Consider the following 20,661-nt stretch of genomic DNA (forward strand, 5'->3'; position numbering starts at 1 on the left):
GCACCCCAGCAGCTCCCAGAAACAAGCTAAGGAAGCCTTGGGCCTCCTGCAAAATGCAGCTCTTTGGGATTTTCCACAGCATGCCAGATCCTCTGCTGCCTCAGCAAACAAGGTGCTTCAGTGGCAGCCTCCTTCCCACCCACCCACCAGTTCCTCCAGGAATGGGAACTGGCAGCTGGCCCACAGCCCGCACTCGGATGCCTTTCCCTGCAGAAGTGTCTCAGGAGGAGCTCAGCACCGTATCCACCCACTGCATCCATTCGCTCTGCGCTTCAGCAGATGAAGGCCTCCTGTATGCACAATTTCAAAAGAATGGGGAGAGGTGGGAGGAAAAGGAACAGAAAGTTTCAATACCAGACTGTCCATTTAGGCAAGGCCAAAGCAAGGACCTTCCTTATGTCCTGCAAAGAGCATCTGGCAGCCAAATGTAATTCAGGCATAGCAACAAAATACCAGAGCCCAAAAAAGCAGATCAGGATGTGAAAAGCACTTTCAGGCAACAGAAACCTGCGACACAGAAAGGACCTGTTGCACAGGACCACAGACTTGTAAAGGCAGCATCAATAAAATCCTACTTTCGTTGCTTTGTACTTTGTGCAGTTTGAGGGGGTGTTGAAACAATTTGTTTTTATTATCTTTATTCTTTTCCTCCTGAAGAAGGCCATGTCACAGCACGTTGCCAGCAGGGAAAGCAAACAAGCAGATCCGGCAGCAGTGCTGCGTACCTCAGCAGCATTTGGCAGCAGAGAGAGGCCGAGTCCTTAACAAACAGCAATGAATTAACTTCTGTGGGATCTCCAAGGAAATGGAGGAGGGGACTGTGTTACACAAAAGCACAACAACCACAACAACTGCCAGCTTTTCCCTGTCAAAAGATAAGCCATGAGCAACCTGCTTGAGTGCTTGTTGCTACACAGGATTTTGGTATCTGAGGTCTCAACACTGTGTCGCTCACTCAGAGGCCGTTTTAGCTTTGTATTTGCCTTCCCTGACATAGCTACACCAACACTGAAACTGCTTTTAGAGGATTTCCAGGCAAGTGAGCCAGTGCTATACTGAGAGCACAAGGAAGCCTGCTCACGTCATCGGAATACCAGCTTAGAACCTGCTGCTTCCTGGAAAAATGATGCTGAGTCTGCTGTAGTGGTGGGAAGATGGAAGTAAGAAGGGGAGTGATGAAAAAAAGAGATTCAAGTCACACCTCTATGCTCGAAGTTGCCATCAGACACAAAGAGACTGCAGTGGTGCCACTGATGGGGTTTTTAGAAGCGTTGCGCTTTGCTTTCTGAGCTAGGAAGGCAGCCTGCCATGGCTCTGTTACCCACTGAAGGCACAGGGGTTCCTCACAGTGTTGCAGCAGATACAGATCTAAACACACATCTAGAGAGAACTAAGATGTTTGCTACCAGAGCATGAACTTCCTTACCCTGCCACAGAGGCAAAACCCATAGGATCAGAGCTTAGGGTGAGCTAAGCATCCAAAATCCCCAGGGAGAATCAGAGATTGGTGCTGTACTAATTGAGGACTGAGCAAGCCCAGGGTTACTTCACTAACTGGCTCCCAACACAGACTCATCTCTTCCAAACAATGTTTTTTTAAGTGCTGCAAAACAGACACACAGCATCAAAACAAGCTAAGGACTTGCATGCTAAACACGTGCCACAGTTGGGAAGCTCTGGCACCTCAACGAGAAGCTGAGCAAGAACTGCAGAGAGCAACCCACTATGCATAGCCAGCTTTGCCTTACAGGCTGCCTCCAGCCCACAGCTGCATCAGGTCCATCTACAGCAAGTTGCTGAGGTCTCCTTACTCCCTCTGGGATGAGATGCCAAGCAGAGATGCCAAGACAAGGAACTCCTTCAGCAGCTGCACCAAGCAAGCCAAGCAGAAAAATACCTTTTGATCACCATAGCTACAGTGGCATTTCAGCCTAGTATAGCTGGGAGAACAAGACCGCAGCCCCTAGGAACAGGAAAACCACATTCTCTTGTCAGGCAACCACAACTGAAGTCTCCACTGGGCTCAGGCAGGAGGCAGGCAGGCACAGCTCTCCCTCCCCCAAGGAGCAGGCATCGAGCTACCAGGACACAGTTTGTTTTAGATGTGAGCAAACAGCCAGTTTGTGTAGAGTGCACACAAGCATAAACACAGCACAGAGAGCTTGTCCCACAGCCTTCCACCTGGATGAGAGCAGCACAGCAAGTTGTTGTTTTTTTCGTGGGGCTTTTTGGGGTTGTTTTTTCTTTTCCCTTTTCATCAGCAGCCCAGCCAAACCATCCAGCACAAAGGAAAAAGGAAAGGACCACTGCCAGTCTACTACAAATCCTGCTCTTATGTTGTAACCTTTTTATTCGGAAAAGAAGCTGTGAGCATGGAAATGGGAATTTTTAAAACATAGCCTTTTATAGAAGGGCATGATCAAACTTTTTAGAAAAAGAGTCTGCTCCTTTAAATGATATGACCCAAACAAGCTCCTTATTTAATACCTCCCTAAAGAGCCCTATAAAAGTATTCCCAGGCCAATGCTCAGAAGATGCTGCTACAGAAGTACGGAGTGCTAAGTTTGAGCAAGCAGCTATAAAAACCCAGTAAACCCACAGGCATGCATGCTCCCACTGCAATCTCCTTCTCAGAGGCTTTCTAGCCTGATATTTCAGCACGTTAATTGGTCTTTAGAACACAAGCATTTTTCCCCAGTCACCTTTACTGGCAAGTTTCAAAAGGTCCAGTAAGATGGTTTACTGGGAAAAGCAAGACACTGTGCTGGGGTGAGAGCACTAGCACTACACCTCTTCTTTTCCTCGGTAACACAGCAAGCACGTCACAGGACACAGCGACAAGGAAGGCACAGTCACAAGGATACCTGTTAGCCCTGTTTTGACATTCAGTGAACATAAAAGATAAGCTGCAAAAACCTTACACGGGTTTTAGAAACAAAGGAGGGCCTGAAGCACAAGAGCAGCCTCCAATGGGATGCAGCAAACACTTTTTCCATGAAAAAGGAAAAGGCTGAGGACCTTGATGAGTCCAAAATCGTGCTGGGGTTCACTGCCTGCAATTTTAGGATGCCTGATGGCGTGGGGTCAGATCAGATAACCAGGAGGTCTGTCCTTCTAGGCCCCTTACAGAGGAGCAAAGGGCAATCTGTCAGTATGTGGCAAAGGTAAGTTGCAGTGCTTACCTCAGCCCGGCCTTGAGCTTGCGCCAAGAGGGCCTGCAGGGCCACATGTGAAAGGGCACCTTGTGAAGGGCTGAGCTCCTCCCACAGCAGCCAGCTGCCAGGAATGTGGGCTGCAAGGCAAACCACTCTCATCCTCCTTGCTACCGTCTCTCCGAAGGGAGAACGGTGTGCCTGGGGGGCTTCAAGCACTCCCTCAACGTGCAAAACCACATGGTATAGCCCACAGACAACAGCAGTGTTCAGGCTGCCCTTTTTAAGACACCAACAGCCTCACGAAATACCTAACAACTCTCAAGCTGGATTCTTCCATCCCCTTTGATCAGATGAAGGGCATTAAGACGGATGAAGGCACTACCTTTGCGTCTCAAACCCAATTCCATGCCCTCAGATGCTAACGGTGGCTGAATTGGATCCTGACAACAGCAGCACAGGGATCACAGCTCCAGCTGAGAATTGGTTTTTCTGAGCATGCTGCCAACACAACAAGCAGCCGGTTTCCATGCCACAGTTTTGCAGAGCGGTGGGATGTCCTTAAGGGAACTAGTGAGAATACAGACTTGCTTATTTAGGGGAAAAAGAGAAACAGCTACTGGCTGCTCACATCAACGCAAAACCAAAGCTGTGAAGTGAAAGGCTTCCTTTATCTATTGATCAAACTGGAAGGTTGGGAAGGAGGGTAGAGAGAAAGGAGTGTGGAGGACAACTTCAGTGAAAAGATGACTAGAGGAAGCTGCTGCTGAGATGTCCCTGCATAGTAGCACTGATATGGGTTAGGATACCCAATAAACAGAGATACAGAATGGCTACTGGCTTCTCCAGCTGCAGCTCAAGTAGCTCCCCTTGTCCATACCCAATTCTACAAAGGCTGGTGACCAATCTACAGACACTGTTGAAATTGATCTTAGAGTTCAAACGTAGAGAACACAATCCCAACAGCTCTCCTCTGCCCCATCTCATAACTTCCACCAACTCAAGTCTTTGCACACCTTCGGCACCAGGATAATTAAGAAGACTGAAGAAGTTGAGCTGGACTAAACGACCCATCCACAAACATGAACTACAGAGCCATATAGATAACAGAGAGGTATAAATACCAGCTCAGCCATTCAGCTTGCTGTGCAACTAGGTAGGGTTTCTTTGGGAAGGCAAAGGGAGAATCAGATGCTTGACAGGACAATTTCTTGCAGCAGCATCAGTTTAAGCAACAACATGAAACTATGATCAAGCATTTCATAGAATCATTAAGGTTGGAAAAGACCCCCTCAGATCATCTAGCCTAACCATCAATCCATCCCTACCCTGCCCACCAAGCCACATCCCCCTGTGCCACATCTACATGTTTCTTGAACACCTCCAGGGACGGTGACTGCACCACCTCCCTGGGCAGCTTTGCCACTGCCTCACCGCTCTGAGAAGACATTTCTCCTAATATCCAACCTGAACCTCCCCTGGCACAATTTAAGGTGTCTCTCATCCTAATACTTATTCAACAGAAGGGTGAAATGTGTTATTTGATATTCGTAAGTAATCTAGCACAGAACTGCCAGTACCAAACTCTGTTTGCATGAGCTTCTCCACTGTGCTCTTACCTCAGAAACTGTAAGCAAGAGTTTATAAACAAAAAAATTCACCATATGCAGAACTCCCCTGAATTCTTAAACCTTCATTTCATTCAAATATAATTTTAGCACAAAACATAACTACGGTTTCAAAAAAAGAAAAGTAATTATCTCCTCTTTCCTCTTCACACCCATCAGGCTGTATTAGGTAACAGCATCAGCTGTTGAGTTCACAGTTCATCTTTGAAAAACATAGATAACGTGTTTGAGGGAAGCTTGACGTCTTTTAAAAGCGTGTACACACCTGAAGTTGCTCTTAGGACTGTAGGAGTTTAGAATAAGGCACAGGGGGATGTGGTCCTGGTCCCTAGCTGTTTGTGCATTTTAAAAAATCAGCTGAAGTGAAGCATCACCTTCTGAATAGATAAGCTGGCAATAATACCAAGAACTCCTTCTGCCTCAACACTGGAATAGTCACTACATGCAGACACAGAGTGCCCACTCCTAGAGCACCCAGAAACCTTGCAGCAACCGCACAAAGCGCCCTAGATTTACTGCTTCCAGTCCGTGGTACTGATGTATCTGCAGCAGTGATGTGTCTCCTCTTGCCATACGCATATATGCTAGAGCCTGAGCCTCTAAAAAGATAATTAAGAATGCAGGAACCACCACGTACAGCAAGAAGTTTGTAAGAGACACATTTTCAGTAGATAATTTAAAACTTGACCATATGACATGAAAGGCCAGAGCTTACAGACATCTTGCACACACTACGCAGGAACTCTTCAAGTTACATTAATAGTTACAAAGTACTTTTTTTTTTTTCTTTCTTTCTTTCTTTTTAATGAAAGCTAAGAAATGCAATTTAAATTCCAAGGAAAGAACAGAAAGAAAGCATTCAAAGGTTCTTTGGCAGCAAAACTAGCATAGCAGTGGGACTTTAAGGTTAGATGGAGAGGCCTGCCCGGACACCAGCAAAGCCCTACACATAAAGGAGCTCCTGATCCAACCCACAGCTGTGCCCAAGCAAAGCTTCTCATTTTAAAGCCAGCAGCACCGAGAGATTCTGCAAATGCTGCTGAGGCTGTGGGAACATGATCCGCACTTTCAGGCTGAGCATCTCCAACCCAGACCCAAAAAGGATGCACATTACCCTTCACTAACCTTTGACTTTTAGGGAACACAAACCAGCCGGCAGCCTTCACGTTGCAGTGAAGCTCCTTCCTTACATGACAGGAGCCTGTCTGCCAGAATGGCTCTCCCAAAAGCTTCAGCCAAAGACTCAACTTGATCTAAATGGTGCAATAAAATTTAAGCGTAGAGATACACTTAAATGGCTGACTGCTGGGAGGGGAATGAAGTTACAAGTGAAAATATTGCCCTCAGATTTGTGGCCAAAAAAATCTTCAGTTACCACCCAACTCCTTATTAACTCTTCCCTATTCCTTCAGGGTAGGTAGTTTCCAGTTTTCTTAAATATTATTTGGTTTCTGCTGTATGAGAACTGTAAATTCTTAATTTCTTACAGTTGAAACTCAATGATGCCTCCTCCTTTCCCCCTAAGGACATACTCCTTTGCAGAATACTTGTATTTCACCATTCACCACAAAAACTGGCTGTTAAAGATTGTGGGGGAGGATTCTTATTTTTTTCTTCAGCATTTGAAGATAAAAGCATCTTCATGGCCACAAAATTTGTTCAGCAGCTTAGAGAGACCATCTGTCTCTGTGGGTGGTACACACCGGCGACTTGGAGGGCAGAGACAGCAGGGGGAAAGAAATTACATGGCAAATGCCTTAAGTACAGGGCAGACTGGAGAGCCTGCTGTTGTACTGCTGGATGCTGGTTGTTTAGAAAGACAAACCAACAACAACAACAAAAAAGTCCCCACAGATGAAACCAGTGGCATTTCCTCCTCACCACCCCTTTCAGAAAGGACAAACCCAGCAACTCCCCATTACCAGCAACTCATACTGTACTACTGTACTGGCTGTACTGGCCAGAGGAATTAATAATTGACTGCGGGCTCTCTGCTTACAAGTATGCTCGTAAACTTTTTAAAGTATTAACTATTCAAAAAATGTGAGAGCACTCCAGGGTGTAGCAATCACCCCAGAGCTACCAGCCACTGCTGCTTGGTGCATTCACAGGAACAGAACACAATCCTTACGTAGGCTGTAGTTCACCGTGCCCAACTCCAAACTCCTCTTGGAGAAAGATGCAGCACAGCTTGTGTGCATGGGTAGTGTAAATGCAGATTGGTTTGTCCTGAAAAGCACAGCCCAGGAGTTTATGAAGGTTCGTGTTTATGTTGTTATTTTATTGGCACACCTGGGGCTTGTGAAATACAACTCTGTATTACTGCAGCACCTCACATAAGGCTCCCCACACGCACAGTGGAGGGATGCACAGAAAAGCAAGCAAGGCAGCCAAGATCAAACAAGAAGAGAAGGACAGGCAAGATGACTGTGGGCCCTTCAGTCTCTTGAGCTGTCATCTTTATCAACGTTAAGAACAGCTCTATGTGTAAAGCTATATATAAAGCCTTCTGAAAAGTGTACACAGAGACAAGAGGCTAGGAAAGCATGCTCCTTTCAAGAAAAACAGAGCCCTATCAGACTTCACCACATCAGAAGTTCCCAGATGAGCAGTGCACACAGTCAGATACTGACGGTCTATCACAGATTTCCAACCCCATATCTAATGAGAAGCATCTGGCACTATTGGAGCCTGCTGTTCACTACTGTCACAAATAAACATCCTTTTAATGAGGTGTTACTTTGACCCAAGTAAGAAGTCCTTGCCGATCTCTGGCAACACACCCCACACACCATCAGACAGACCCTCATAAAACAAAGGCACCACTGCTATAACTCATCCCCAGCATCAAAGCAGGCTTCCATCTGCTCTGCAGGGAACAGCAGGCAGTATTGCAGAGACTGAGGGAAAATTTGCTTCTGCAGTTCCACCAGCACCCTCACAGTACCAGCAAACAGGCAATTCGCTCTTGGTGGCACCATTCTTCCTGAAGGCAAGTTCCTCAAGCCCAGGAATGGAAGCGTAGAGATTCAGCCCAGCTTTGGAGAAAAAAGGCTGGGCTAAAACCCATAAAAATGTGGTTGTAAACACCCAGTTATGTGAAATGCTGCTAGGGACACTGGCTTGGAGGTCATGTCTGACACCTCTCTTTGTCAGCGCTAAAGAAGCCTCTCTGAAGCATAGTTAGGTTTCTTCAGTAACTTCACACTTGAGGATGCAATTAACGCCCATTTAGGGAGAACTTCTTGGGAGGAGAGAGTACTTAAGGCTGGTGCTCATCTGGCTGGGTGAAAGGGGAGGAGAGAGACACTCAAACAACTGCTCATCAGGGTGCTTTGCGTGGAATTTAGGACTGAGAAAATGTACTGCGAAAGGTGGCTGATTTCACACTAGCTAGAGAGCGTGGATGTCCAATCCTCTGGTTTGCCTGGGCCATATTGAGTTACACCTATGAAGGCAGGACAGAAAGTAATGCCTTGTAATTATTTCCACGGAAACTACAACTGATAAAAGAACACAATAACGCAATTTAATAGAGCAAGTTCTCAGCCTCAAAATACTATTTTTCAACACAGTCACAATCATTAGCAATGCATTTTCACCAGCAATGAACAAGAGCCTGCAGCCACATTCATAACAATCTGCACAGTGGAGGTGCCCCAATACTGACACCTACCACCCACCACAACTGCACTCACATTCACTGCTTGGTCTCCATAAATGTTCAGCAAGCATCAATGAATGTCACTGGGGGCCATTTTTCCCCATGGAGGAACTCAATGACCCCCCTTTGCTTCATATGCACTCCCATGTCAGATGCCATTCTCACAGACTGTCCCTCTGCTGCCATCTTTCACACAGCAACAACATGCAAGGGAATACTGGTGGGAACTTCTACTGCCATACCACCAACATCCACCTCTGATGTTGTGGGTCAACATAACAACATATCAGGCATTTTTTTCAGAGCCCCTCTCATTTAATATATAATTAATGTATATAAGTAACAATTTAAATAACTTTTGTTAATGCTTTTTTTAAAATTAAAACACGCACAAAAGAGCAACAAAAACGTAGGATATTTGACCCTGTTTCTATGAAACTAACACATCAGTCTGCTTCAATGCACCAGTGTTTGGTTGGTGCGGAGGGGCCAGGCTGAGCAGCTTGGCGGGAAGAACTGCTGCCATGATGGAGCAGGGAAGGGATGCGCTGCACTACGATCTGGGCCAAGGCTGCACATGGCCCACAGGCTGCAGGTTGGACATGCCTGGGCTAGAGGCTCTGGTGACAGAACTGTTTTGCAAAGTAGCTCATTTGTGTAACACGCTGCTGCAGGGAGCTCCTGTAATCAAGGCAGTGGCACAGTTAATCAGATGTTTTGTTACAGAACAAGATACAAATTCACCTCAATCTCTCATCATAGTGTTTATCACTATGGATAACGGCAAGGGTTGAAAGAGAAACGAGGGCCAGTTAGAGTAATTCCTCCAGTCCCTGGGAAGGCAGGTCCAGCAAACCATGGGCAGGGTGGAAGGAAGGAGTGTGTAAGCCCAGGCAGCATCCAGCTAGTTTTATCACAGCAGACACGGCACTGCTTTGCAGTCATACTTTTGACCACCCAGCTGGAAACAGAAATAACCTGCAAGTCCATGGGATCAATCACAATCAGAATGATCAATTCAATGAGATGCACATTAGGAAGCTTCTTCACCAGAATGCAACAGGGTTTTAGCAGCTTTTGCCTCAGGCAGGATGCCATCCAGCCTCCTAAGCTCATGGTTATAAATTGATACATTTATCCATGCCGAAAAAAAACAGAAACAAAAGATGTAATGGAAACTTTCCTTCCTTCCAGAAGGTAAAGAGATTTAGGACAGTACAACCACAAGAGAAGCATTGATACAACTCCAGGAAAGTGCTCTCTATACAGCTGAAATGCTGACCAGGTTTTACTAATGAGAAGAATTTCACCCTTGATAAGGGGGACAACACCTAGCTGCTGCAAAATAACACGTGCAAAAGTGAATTGCTGCATGAAGAAGCTTCTTCCCAGACCTTAATCCCCTATATACTACCTTACTAGGGAAAACTGCCCTGGTAGCACAAAGGGATGCACACACAGATCTGTTAGATCTGTAAATACTGAGCCTAGAAATCACTTTTGTAATCAATAGGTTCAACAGATACAAGAATGCCAACCTTAGATCAAAAGAAGCATCAGTTTCCACCACACAATTCTCTTTTCAGCTTTGTTTTGTACTGAACATAAGGGTTCAAGCACCACCTATGGAACAGCTGCTCCTCTGCCTCAGTTCAGCCAAGAGACAGACTCCTCTTCCAAAAAACACTTATGCATCTATTTTGTTTTGTGAGCCTGTACAAACCACAAGATTTCTCAATAAAATATGGTTAAATGCTGCAGGGAAGGTGCAGGCTCTTCAGAGACATACACCTGTTTCAAGGAAGCATCTGCTCTCTTCTTGTATTTTCAAACCACAACTCAGCAAATAGTCATCCAAATACAGATGGTAAACACAAGGACAAACAACACTCTAGCAGACATTTTCTACTACTTCTCAGTACTAAGCTTCTTTTGATTATATGGAAGGAACATCAACCAGCTCATACCAGCCTGCAAAAGCTGTGTCCTGACTCAAGCTGTATGGAAGGCTCATAACCAACCTCCCTTCTTGTCAGTTCAGAACAAACTATGATGGCCATGCTCTTCATATTAATACTGCAGGGAGCAGAAAAACCCACTCACAGACATTTCTAACCTCAGAAAACAAAAACTACAACAGAGCCACATTCTGTCTATGTGTAGGATCAATAATTACCATGCATGTTCGAAGTAATTCACTTTCCTGAGTTGTCTAGACCAGCAAAGCTCTAGGGTGGGGAAAGACTATTTACTGGAGAGGAAGGGACTGCATCCAGCACTTGAACGTGAAGAGGAGGGTTTTCTCCAGGAACACCCTATCTACATTATTTTTGAGCCATCCAGAAGGAACTGAATTATGGATGACAGATGTCATCCACGTCCCAATAACAGCAAAGCAATCAGCCTTTCAACAGGAAAGTTATCTACTGTTACTCTTCCCTACCTTTGTTTCATTTGTTCTTGCTTCCAAAATTCTCACCAGCATCCCCACCCCATCTCTCCTTCATTTTCCAAGACTTTACTTTCCCATATCTACTCCCTCTGCCCACCTCTTTGTCCATCCATACCCCATAAAGCACTTCCCTCACATGGCAACCCCTCCTACTAGGAGCAGCAGAGCAGTCAGTAAGTCAAGACTTGGCACTCAGTTCACAGGGACTCCAATTTAATTTTTACCTCCCCTCACCAAACCCTGAGTCACTGCCAAAGGGAATGCTCATTTTGGCAGCTAAAGTCTCCCAAAAGAAAAGCTGTAGCCAAAGCGCTGGAGGTGGGACCAAGCCAGTCTATTAATAGGTTAATTACAATATGAGTTTGGGGAACTACTCCCAAATATGCTTACCCTCCTGGACCCAGGGCCCTCAGGGGTGGAATGGAACATCAAACTCAGCATATTCAACTTCTTAACTGCAGTTGGAGCCAAGGAGGGTGGAAAATTTAGTCCATACTCTACCTAGCAAAAACCATAGTTTTACAAAAGAGCAGCTAAGCTGTTGTTTTCTTCCTTTCTCTCCCAGACAGTTTCTTCACATTTAGCGGCTCTCTGACACAGAGAAGAGGCAGAATTTGAAAGCCTGCACCTTTGACTGAAAAGGCACCAACAGTTTTTGCCAGGGAAACAATTCAGGACTGCTCAACCATGCAAAACTGCACAAGATGTCCCAAGAGTCTTCTCAATACCAGCCTCTGGAGCCTGTTGGACTGCTGAGGATGGAAAACTCCATGGACCAAGACTCTGAGATGCTTGGGTGCACAAAGAGGACTAAAGAACAGACCAAGGCAACATTTTGATTTCAGAAGGCAATCAGATTACTACGCCTGCTGAAGCATGCTTGCTCCTTGCAGGCAGCAGGCCACAACCTATGTATGACCCCTTTAAAAGGGTTGGGATGAGGCAAGCATACACAAGAGTAAACAGAAGGAGCCCACTGGCAGCAACAAGCAGCATACACACACTCCATCATAGCCATGACTATCTCTCCAGTACACCCACAAGGCTGCTTCTTCAGTCCTCCTAAACATACTGCCTTGGTGCATCTCAACCACCAGACCTTGCGTTGCAGCAGAGTAAACCAGCCAGATGTAGAAGGCAGCCGTCTGTGACATTTCATGGACAAGCACGTAAGAGACTTCACGGACACTTTACAATATTATGCTACAAGGGTGTTTTAGTTGCCAAATTTCTCTTGTTCTGCACGAACACCTTGCTATCCTAAGCTGTTAGAAGATGGAAACAGGAATTTCAATCATTTCTTACAGTGCTTATCATACTGGGGTCAGGCTCCATATAAAGTCCAGCTGCTTGTGCCATCTGCACACAAATAACTCTCCTCTCTTGCATTCTGCAAAAGAGAGAGATGAAGGGAGAACGTGTTCTTCCTTGTCTGTGAGACACTTGGCTTCTAATCAGATCTTCCCTCTTTCCCAAAGTCTTACCTCTACATTAGCAAGGATGTTAAAAACAACAGGCTCAAAAACATGTTACACAGCTGCCAGAAACTCAGGAAAAAGCAGCACTAGCTTCCCATTCTTAAACATGCTTGGCACGACTCTCCTCTCTAACACAAGATGCTGCTGAAGCATCTACGTTTTGCACAGTTTGGATTCAGTGTGCCAAACAAAACTGCAAGCAGCTTGCCAACAAATGAGAAATTATTCATTTTTTCATAATCACAGATTTTACTAGTCCTTGCTGCCCTCGCATCACCTAAGGCATTCCAAAACCTTTCTGTAAAGAGAAAACTGCTGCAAAGAGAACGCTGTTTCTAATGCTAGTGCTATTAAGGCCTTGATTCTCAAGCAAATTCTTTGTCTACAAAGTCACAGTTACCCGTATGGTGTGATGTGATAGAAAGCAGAGGTCTTAAGCTACAGCAAGTGAGGATCTGCTTAGATGTGACAGCAGTAGGCACGAAAATATGAAATTGCTTACCTTCAGACAGTCTGTAAGGTCCTCAGATAAGCAGGGATCTCCAGATGAGATCCCTCACCTCCACTGCCAACTGTTAGCTGAGGTCTGGGAAAGGGTGGATCCTGGCTCCATCCCTTCTGGTCACTCAGGTGCACCGCATTCGCCTGAGTTCCCCGAGTTGGCCCTGCCTGCTTACCAGGTACTCAATTGCTGGTTCATACCACGACATAGCATTTCCACTACACATGGTTAAAGACAGACAGGTAGACTTTGGCAGAAAGAGGATCTTAATTCCTCTGAACACAAATCAACAGTCAACTACCATGCAAACCCTCAAGCCAAACCTGCACTTGGTGTTTATACATAGGCATACACACACAAATACTGAAGGCTCTGTGCACAGTTCACTTCTGAGAATTGTGAGCATTGTCATGGCATTCTCAAGGCACAAAGCCACAGTACAAGGGAGCTCTTTGATAGCTCCCTCCGTTTCTCTCCACTTTTAGATTAAAAAGATGCCCTGGATCTGCCACCTACCACAGAGGAATTTGCAAGTTTTAAAACAAATAAATAAATGAAAAAAGAAAATCAGCAGAGATTGCTCTGTTTTTTAAACTCCAAAGCTGACCTTTGGGTAAAGCAACTGGAGTGCTTCTATTACAAAAAAGGGACTCTGCCTCACATTTTACGAAGGAGAACTAGTAGTATCCAGACCTGGTTCACATAGGAAACCACAGACCTTTCTGTTAAGCCAGGATCAGCATCCAGGAGTCAACTCCCAGACTTGAGCTTCAACCACTAAATCTGCTTCAAAGCAATTCCATTGCTAAGCTAATAACTGGAGACTGTTCCTACATCCACTTAAACCAGCAGACACTAATCTCTCCATCTGCAATAAATATGCATGCCATAGGGGTCTGGACAAGATAAGTGGAGCAGATATATAAGCACTCATACGGTCTGGGGAATCAGCTTCAGAGCTGATAGGGCACAGGAATGAAGAAATTTCTAGATATCTTCACATGACACAGGAACTAAAGAGACAGATACTCATTCTTTCTTATATCTCTGTGGAGAGAAGCATTAACCCCAGGAGAAAGGCTGAAGCAAGCATGCGTAATACCTGCAGACTGCCCTCAAACACTCCTAGATGCATCTGACCCATCAAACTGGTCAACAACAATGACAAAAAGAGCAGGTAGCATCATGAATCAGGACCAAACCAGGTGCAGTACCACAAGAAAAAAAAAAAAAAAGCACAAACAAACAGCCTGTATCTACTTGTGTCCCAGTACTCATTAAAAATTTCATTCTTCAGTGTTCAAGCTGCTGGAAAGTTGTGGCTGCACTAAGGCTGCTTCAGAAGAAGTCTCCCTGCAAGCCAGTGCAAAAACAAAGTCAGCTGACTTTTCTGAGCTGCTGACCTCAGAAAAGAAGGGGAGTTGCAGGCCACTGAAAGCATCCCATGGTGTAGCTTCATGCCTCACCCTTCAAGGGAGCCCCTACTTGTCACAAAAGCAGGTGCCAGAGCTCCAACACCTGAAAGCAAACATTTCAACCAGTCACCAACACCTCACTCAGGATCTGAATGGCAGTGCTAAGTCTAACGCAAGGAATGTTTATTCAGGTTTCTTCCACAAGTCCTGGCTGCACAGGGGAGGACAGACAAGATGTGTTCTGCATTTTAGCACATTAAGTTGCTGAACCTTTTCTTACTTATTTCCTTCAGCCCCTGCCACGTGAATGCAAGGAACCTGCTGGCCAGTCAGGAGGCTCTGAAGAGTGATGTTCTGATGCGTTGTCAGAGGGCATCCGGTTCGTGCAACCACAGAGCACAAACAACCCTCAGCTACATGAGGAAGCCTCTCCTTTCTACTCCAGCAAGGAGGCCGAGAAGGCCTTTAAATAAGCACCTCACTGGGCTTAGCCTAGTGACCAGCTTAATGTCGAGCTATCAGCTCTTTTCATTCTCTGACTCAAGGGATGTTTATTCAGGTTTCTGAAGCAAGTACAGCCCAATCCAATTTGGTAGCATCTAAGGGACTAGGATTCCTCTGGGGGAAAATTCAGAAACAAATGACACCATATAAACAAGTGCAGTTGGTGCTTCCTGCTGTGGCACAGCCACGTTTATCTACACCACTGGACTCCAGTGGCTTGTACCTACCTCAAGTGCCCCAAGCTGTAGTATCGTGATTCTCCATCTGTTGAACGAACAACCTTGACAGTAAACATGGGCTGCAGCTGCCGTAGCTCTAGCAGGACAATGGCCAGGTAGTGAATGAAGAGCAGTGCATCCACCAGAGACACTGCATACTGCACTATTCCTTGGTAGTTGGTGTCCTTTGAGTCCAAGATGCGAACGCCATAAAAAAGCCAGTAGGAAAACACAAACAGGAAGATGAGGACCAACAAGAGGGCCCGGAACACAAACACCCTTGGTATGTCTGCCTTGGGCTGGCGGAAAAACAGAGCCCAGGTCCCAATCAGAAGAATGAGGAGTTTAAATGCCACAGAGATGAACAGTCCCTCACAGACAGTACCACACGGCTCCAGATCATCCCGCCACAAGATCTGGGGCAACAGAATGAAGGCGATGGGGGTAAGGAAGACGAGGAGTCCGAGAACAGCTGCCACTGTTAAACCAAGGTAACGTTTGCAGTCCAACTCAACGCTGTCCTCCAGATCCTTACTGATCCTGGCTATGTCCTCCTGGGAAATGCTGTGCTCAGAGGTACCTGTGATTGCTGTTGTGGTCTCACCCCAGTTGTCATCCTATGAGAGGAAGAGAGAAACAACAACAACAGTGAAACAATTGGGTTATTTCTTCCAGGTCTTCTATTTTTCTTGCCTGGAAAAAGCTTATAATGTGAGACTTAAATCTTCTACGTAAAAGAAACACCTTCAAAATATTGAAGGATCAACCCTGAAAATTAATAAGATTCAGCCCAAATCAGTGTCTATAAATGCTGAGTGGTAAAAACACGTAACTGTAGAGCAGGTAGCTCAACTTTCTTTGCCACTCAATATATCTCAGAAATTCTTTTTCCAGTACACCTAAGTGTGTAATCACACACAATTAGTACTTAAGTGCTAATAATACAGCATAACTCTTGGAAACTGTAGTAATCATCAGGTCCTACACAGAAAACAAGGACTAGCACTCTGCAGGCCCATGTAGTGGGCTGTAGTGCAAGTGCATCACAGAATCACCTGGAAGGGAAAAGTCCATTTCAGCGTTTCAAGCCAACCGCAGTCATTACACAATCATAAACAAGTTCACACATTGTTTTTCCATCTGTAAGAGAAGCAATTACACTCCTAGCAAGTTATTCTACCTTTTCTTTTATTCTCCTCTACAGTAGCATTGCCCTCAGTGGCTAATATATTTGAATAAAAGTTAAATTTGAAAAAAATCACACGTAGCCATTGAAGATATTTTCTGGTATGATGCTTTAAACTTACTATACTGTAAATATAATCAAGCTTCAGATTGCAAAAGGCATTCAGAAAGCCTAATTTCTTTCCCTGCTAATTTCAAAAGACTTCTGCAGGCTAATACTTCCACCCCATGATGCCTTCAATTGCTACTTCTTGGTGCTGGCACAGCCAAAGAGCTGTACTGACAGACGTGGGTTTGGGATTTGACTCACAGTTGCTGTTGAAGTGACTCATACCTGAGAAGACTCCTGCTACTTCTCACAAATAGGTACCAAACAACGTCAATGCACATGTTTTGCTGCTTGGCACCCAACACCTTTGTAGCTCAAGGCTCATTCAGAAGTGCATATTTTATTTCTTCTCTCACCCTCCCAAATCTTTCTTTCTGCAGCTTCGGTCATATATATAGGATTTACACCTTCTCCCAGACTTTGGCAATTACATATGCTGAGCTAAGCACTTTGTTTTAAAGAAACAGACATCATTTCATACACAAGACACGACACTTATAGACATGAGTACTGCAGGAATGTAAGACGGGGTTTCCTACTTACCTTACCACTTGAATATAAAGCATTATTCACCTCTATAAAAGCTACAGGAAAGAGTCCTCAAGAACCTTTGGGGGAGCAGCAGACAGAAGCAGCAAGACTGCTGTGAACAACTTTGGTATTTTAACTTCCAATGCACTTCAACACCTCCCTGCATACAGGAGTAGGGTTTTGAGATAGACCAACCACAAACAGACAGTAACTCAAAGTAATCTAAGGGTTTTTTGAGTACTCCTTATCAAAGCAGAGAAGAGATACCTGTACCGTAAGATTTCCTGAAAGGAGTATAACCATGTCTCATTTTCCTTTTTGCCCATGTCTCCAGTAAAACAATCTAAGCATTTCAAGTATTTTATGCTTATGTACAAAATAGCTCTGCATGATTTCATCCTTTTGATTGACTGAGAAGCTGTGCAGAACAGAGAAGGGACAGAAACACCACAGTAGCTTAAGGCTACAGCTCAGAAGAAAACAGGCAATTCTAGTCCCAGTTTACAACTTCAAACAGTTCCTCCCATTCTAAATGGCACAAATATCAAAATCATGCAGTTACATGGAAATATAAGTCTAAATCTCAAATGGTACAAGGTTGCTGAATCCAATCCAGGGCACTCTGCTTCCCAGGAGAAAAGTCTTGCTCATGTATCTATTCAATTTCCTTTGACTTTAAAACGCATTGAGGAGGTCTGCATGAAAACAAAGGCCTAAAAATTTTCCAGAATGTTTACATGTACTCAAAGTAATAGCTGGGACTCTTGAAAAAAAAATTTTGATTACAAATATTAAATGGAAGTACATGTAAGAGCTACCATATGCAACCTGAATAGAAAATTGGCAATTTTGTTTTGAAAGAATGAAGTTAGAGCCCCATAGCTAAAAACAAACACACCAAAAATGCAACCCAGGAAGTATGGAAACATCCTGAATTCTTTGTCTTGCAGAATAAGTCATTCTTTGCCAATGAATATGCACCTTCACATTAACTGCTAGTGCAGAGAGTGTTGGATCCATCCTAGATACAGCCTAAAATAAGCACTCTTCTTATTTATTAATAATGATATATTAGTTTCAGTGAGTTTGGAGGGTTTTTCCCCTAAATTCGTAGCTATTTTGCACTACCTTTATACTTCTTGCCTCCTTTTCTTATTAGGGGATACTGGCCCTAACATTTGACACTACGATCCCATGCAAATCCTGTTTAAAGACAAAAGTGTATACGCAGGTGAAAGGCTTGACCTGAATATTGCACAGTGAGATGATGGAAACACATGTTTCTATAGAGCTTGGCAGATAACACTCTGGAAACAGAAGCAAATCAGTGCCCCAGGGGTAAGTCATGTCAGCGCTGGTGCCGTCAAAAGCAATGCTCTCAGGAAAGACAAAACTGATGAGACCTTAGTGTAATGCATGAATAAACAGTAGCCATAGGTCATGGTAGTGTACTGACAGCATGTAAGCAACATGCCTCTTCCTATTCACATGAGACGAAGTCATAGGCTCTGTTCCAAAAATCAAACTCCACATTTAACTTCTCTGCCTCCTTACCTGGCCCTCCTCTGTTCGAGAGGCGTCATTCCCGAGCAGCGGTTCTGCAGGAGGTGTCTGGATAGTGACGGACTTCTCCGACCGACTGCCATCTTTGCTTCGTGGTGATTTGTGCCTGTCCCGACTCCTTTTCCAAATAGAGCAAGAGAAGAAGAAAGTTACCAAAGAGTTTCTGCAGCACAGCTTGGAACCTTTAATTTACTCGCAGCAGGTGCCCTAAGAATTTGGTTTTAGTCATGCTTGCTCAACTCTTGATCAACACTGATTTAATTTGCAATAGAATAAGCTTCAGGAGAGGAAGAAAGTGACCTTGTCCAAAGCAGCACACCGCCCTGTGGCTGGGGCAGTTAAACTTGTCAGTTACTGAAGAGGGTCACCACAGGGACAAAGGCACATCCCTACCATCTCAACTCTTCTTAAAATGGCAGTGCTGGGCTTAAAAGGGAAGCTTGCATTCCCTCAACAGCTGAGAACACCATTTGGGACTAATTGATCTACACAGCTATCCACTTCTGAAAGGTAACACAAGGAAACCTCAGTTCCTACAGGTTGTAATCTTGTCAGCTGGGACCTCAACACTGTAGGACAATTGGTGATGTTTATTTGCATTCCCAGCTAACTTCTCACAAAGAGAGCAAAAACATCAATGGCAGCAGAGCAGTACTCACTGTCAGAGTACCTCTGTAGACCTCATGGCTTCTAATATGAGAATGCCCCAAAATGAATTAAGCCTGATCAACCTGCTTGACAGTACTTCCCTCCCATTTCATACCTGGACACGGCGGTGACCTTTGCACCATAGACCCTCATGTACTCAGACACTGGTTAAAGCCCAGGAGTGACCAGGGTCCCAGCACTGGGTTGTGGTAATCCCAAAAAAGGTTTCATAGGATGAAACTTCCTTCTGTTTGCAATAGGAGGCTCTAGAATTTGGTATGCTGCTTTGAAAACCTGTAAGACATCTTTCCACACTGCATTCTGAACTTCAAAGAGCAATCCACACTGGGGCATGGATTGGCGATGTTAAAGGAAAAGGTATTGGACAAAGGGAAGAAAGACAAACGAGATGTTTTACTCAAGAACTGGACTGCCAGCAAAGAGGCTATTTCATGGAAGAATTCTTTTTCCAACCATGAGGGATAACTGCTTATGAAATGCAAAGTTATTTTGGACCAACTTAGTTCTAAGTTACAAAGACCGTAAATGGAACCAGTTTTGCTTGTGAAACTAATGATGAAGATTAAAAAAAAAAACAAAAGAAGAAAAAAGGAAACGAAAAAAGAAGAACAAGCATACTTTCCAAGTAATTAGATGTCTTAGAGTAAGAGGTTTTTTGATGGCACTGAACTACCAAAACAGAAAGAGGACTTGCTATTCAAGTTCACAAAAGCCTGCCTTCAAATCCAATCAACGCTGATAAAGGACTTGTTGTGGACTCAAGCACCACTTAAGTTCTATTAGAAAAAAACACCACCAACAAAGAGAAGTCAGGAGGATGGGGAGGGGGAGAAAGGAAGCCTTATTGTTACACAATAAAGAAATAGTATCAGAATAGAAACAAATGGCAAGTATCAGCTTGGGAAGTCTGACACATCTCCCCAGAGACTCTATTCACCCCTCACACGTTGAAGCAAAGTCAAGTGATTTTTTTCCTTCGGATGGCGCTTCTCCAATTTTTCCAGCCACATGCAACCCCAGCATACCAGCAACAGTTTGAATGTCATTAAAATAATGGCGTAATTGCTTCCTATCTTGTCTCTGGGTTCCTCTGGAGAACTCTCGGCATGCATCGCCTCTAGAGCTGTAGCCCCGTTGATTACATCCTGGCTTACGTTTTGTTTTTTTTCTTCTTTTTCCACAGGACACATCCTAGCTTAAAGCAGCAAGTAATCAAAAATAAATATTTTCTTACCCTTGTCTGTGGGCTTTTTTGGAGTGACCTGAGTAGTGGGAGTATCCCGAATACGTCGATTCTGTATCCATTGCAGCAGACATGGGGTCCACAAGGATTTTGTTTAGAAGACGAGTTCGCGGTGCTCCTGAGGTGGAGTCCGTGATAAAAGTGCTTTCCTGAGTACTCTTTGCTTCCCAGTCATTAGTGAGGCCTGGTCCTTGGGGAGCAAGTGCTCTTCACTTGCAAGGAGTCCTTCCAGAGGCAGGACGGGGGAGTTCTGCTCCTCACGATCGGCCTAGGAAAAACAAATAGGCACGCTAAGCAAAGCAAAACAGCACTCACGCTGTGTTAATTCCCTCACCCTCATCCACTCGG

The 20,661-nt window shown here is 44.6% G+C and overlaps 1 protein-coding gene across 2 annotated transcripts in view; it reads right to left on the reverse strand.

Moving 5' to 3' along the window:
- Window positions 1-20,661, reverse strand: part of VANGL1 (VANGL planar cell polarity protein 1) — a 39,934-nt gene that overhangs the window by 12,281 nt on the left and 6,992 nt on the right. For both annotated transcript variants that reach the window (XM_052666373.1, XM_052666369.1), the window contains exons 2-4: window positions 20,305-20,581; window positions 18,393-18,519; window positions 15,023-15,630 (exon numbers count right to left, since the gene is read on the reverse strand). In XM_052666373.1, the coding sequence (XP_052522333.1) occupies window positions 15,023-15,630; window positions 18,393-18,519; window positions 20,305-20,387 (818 nt within the window). In that variant the 5' untranslated portion in view covers window positions 20,388-20,581. The remainder of the gene's footprint in view (window positions 1-15,022; window positions 15,631-18,392; window positions 18,520-20,304; window positions 20,582-20,661) is intronic.

This window comes from Tympanuchus pallidicinctus, unplaced genomic scaffold (assembly GCF_026119805.1).
Source record: "Tympanuchus pallidicinctus isolate F22 unplaced genomic scaffold, pur_lepc_1.0 scaffold10, whole genome shotgun sequence".
Classification (NCBI taxonomy): Eukaryota; Metazoa; Chordata; class Aves; order Galliformes; family Phasianidae; genus Tympanuchus; species Tympanuchus pallidicinctus.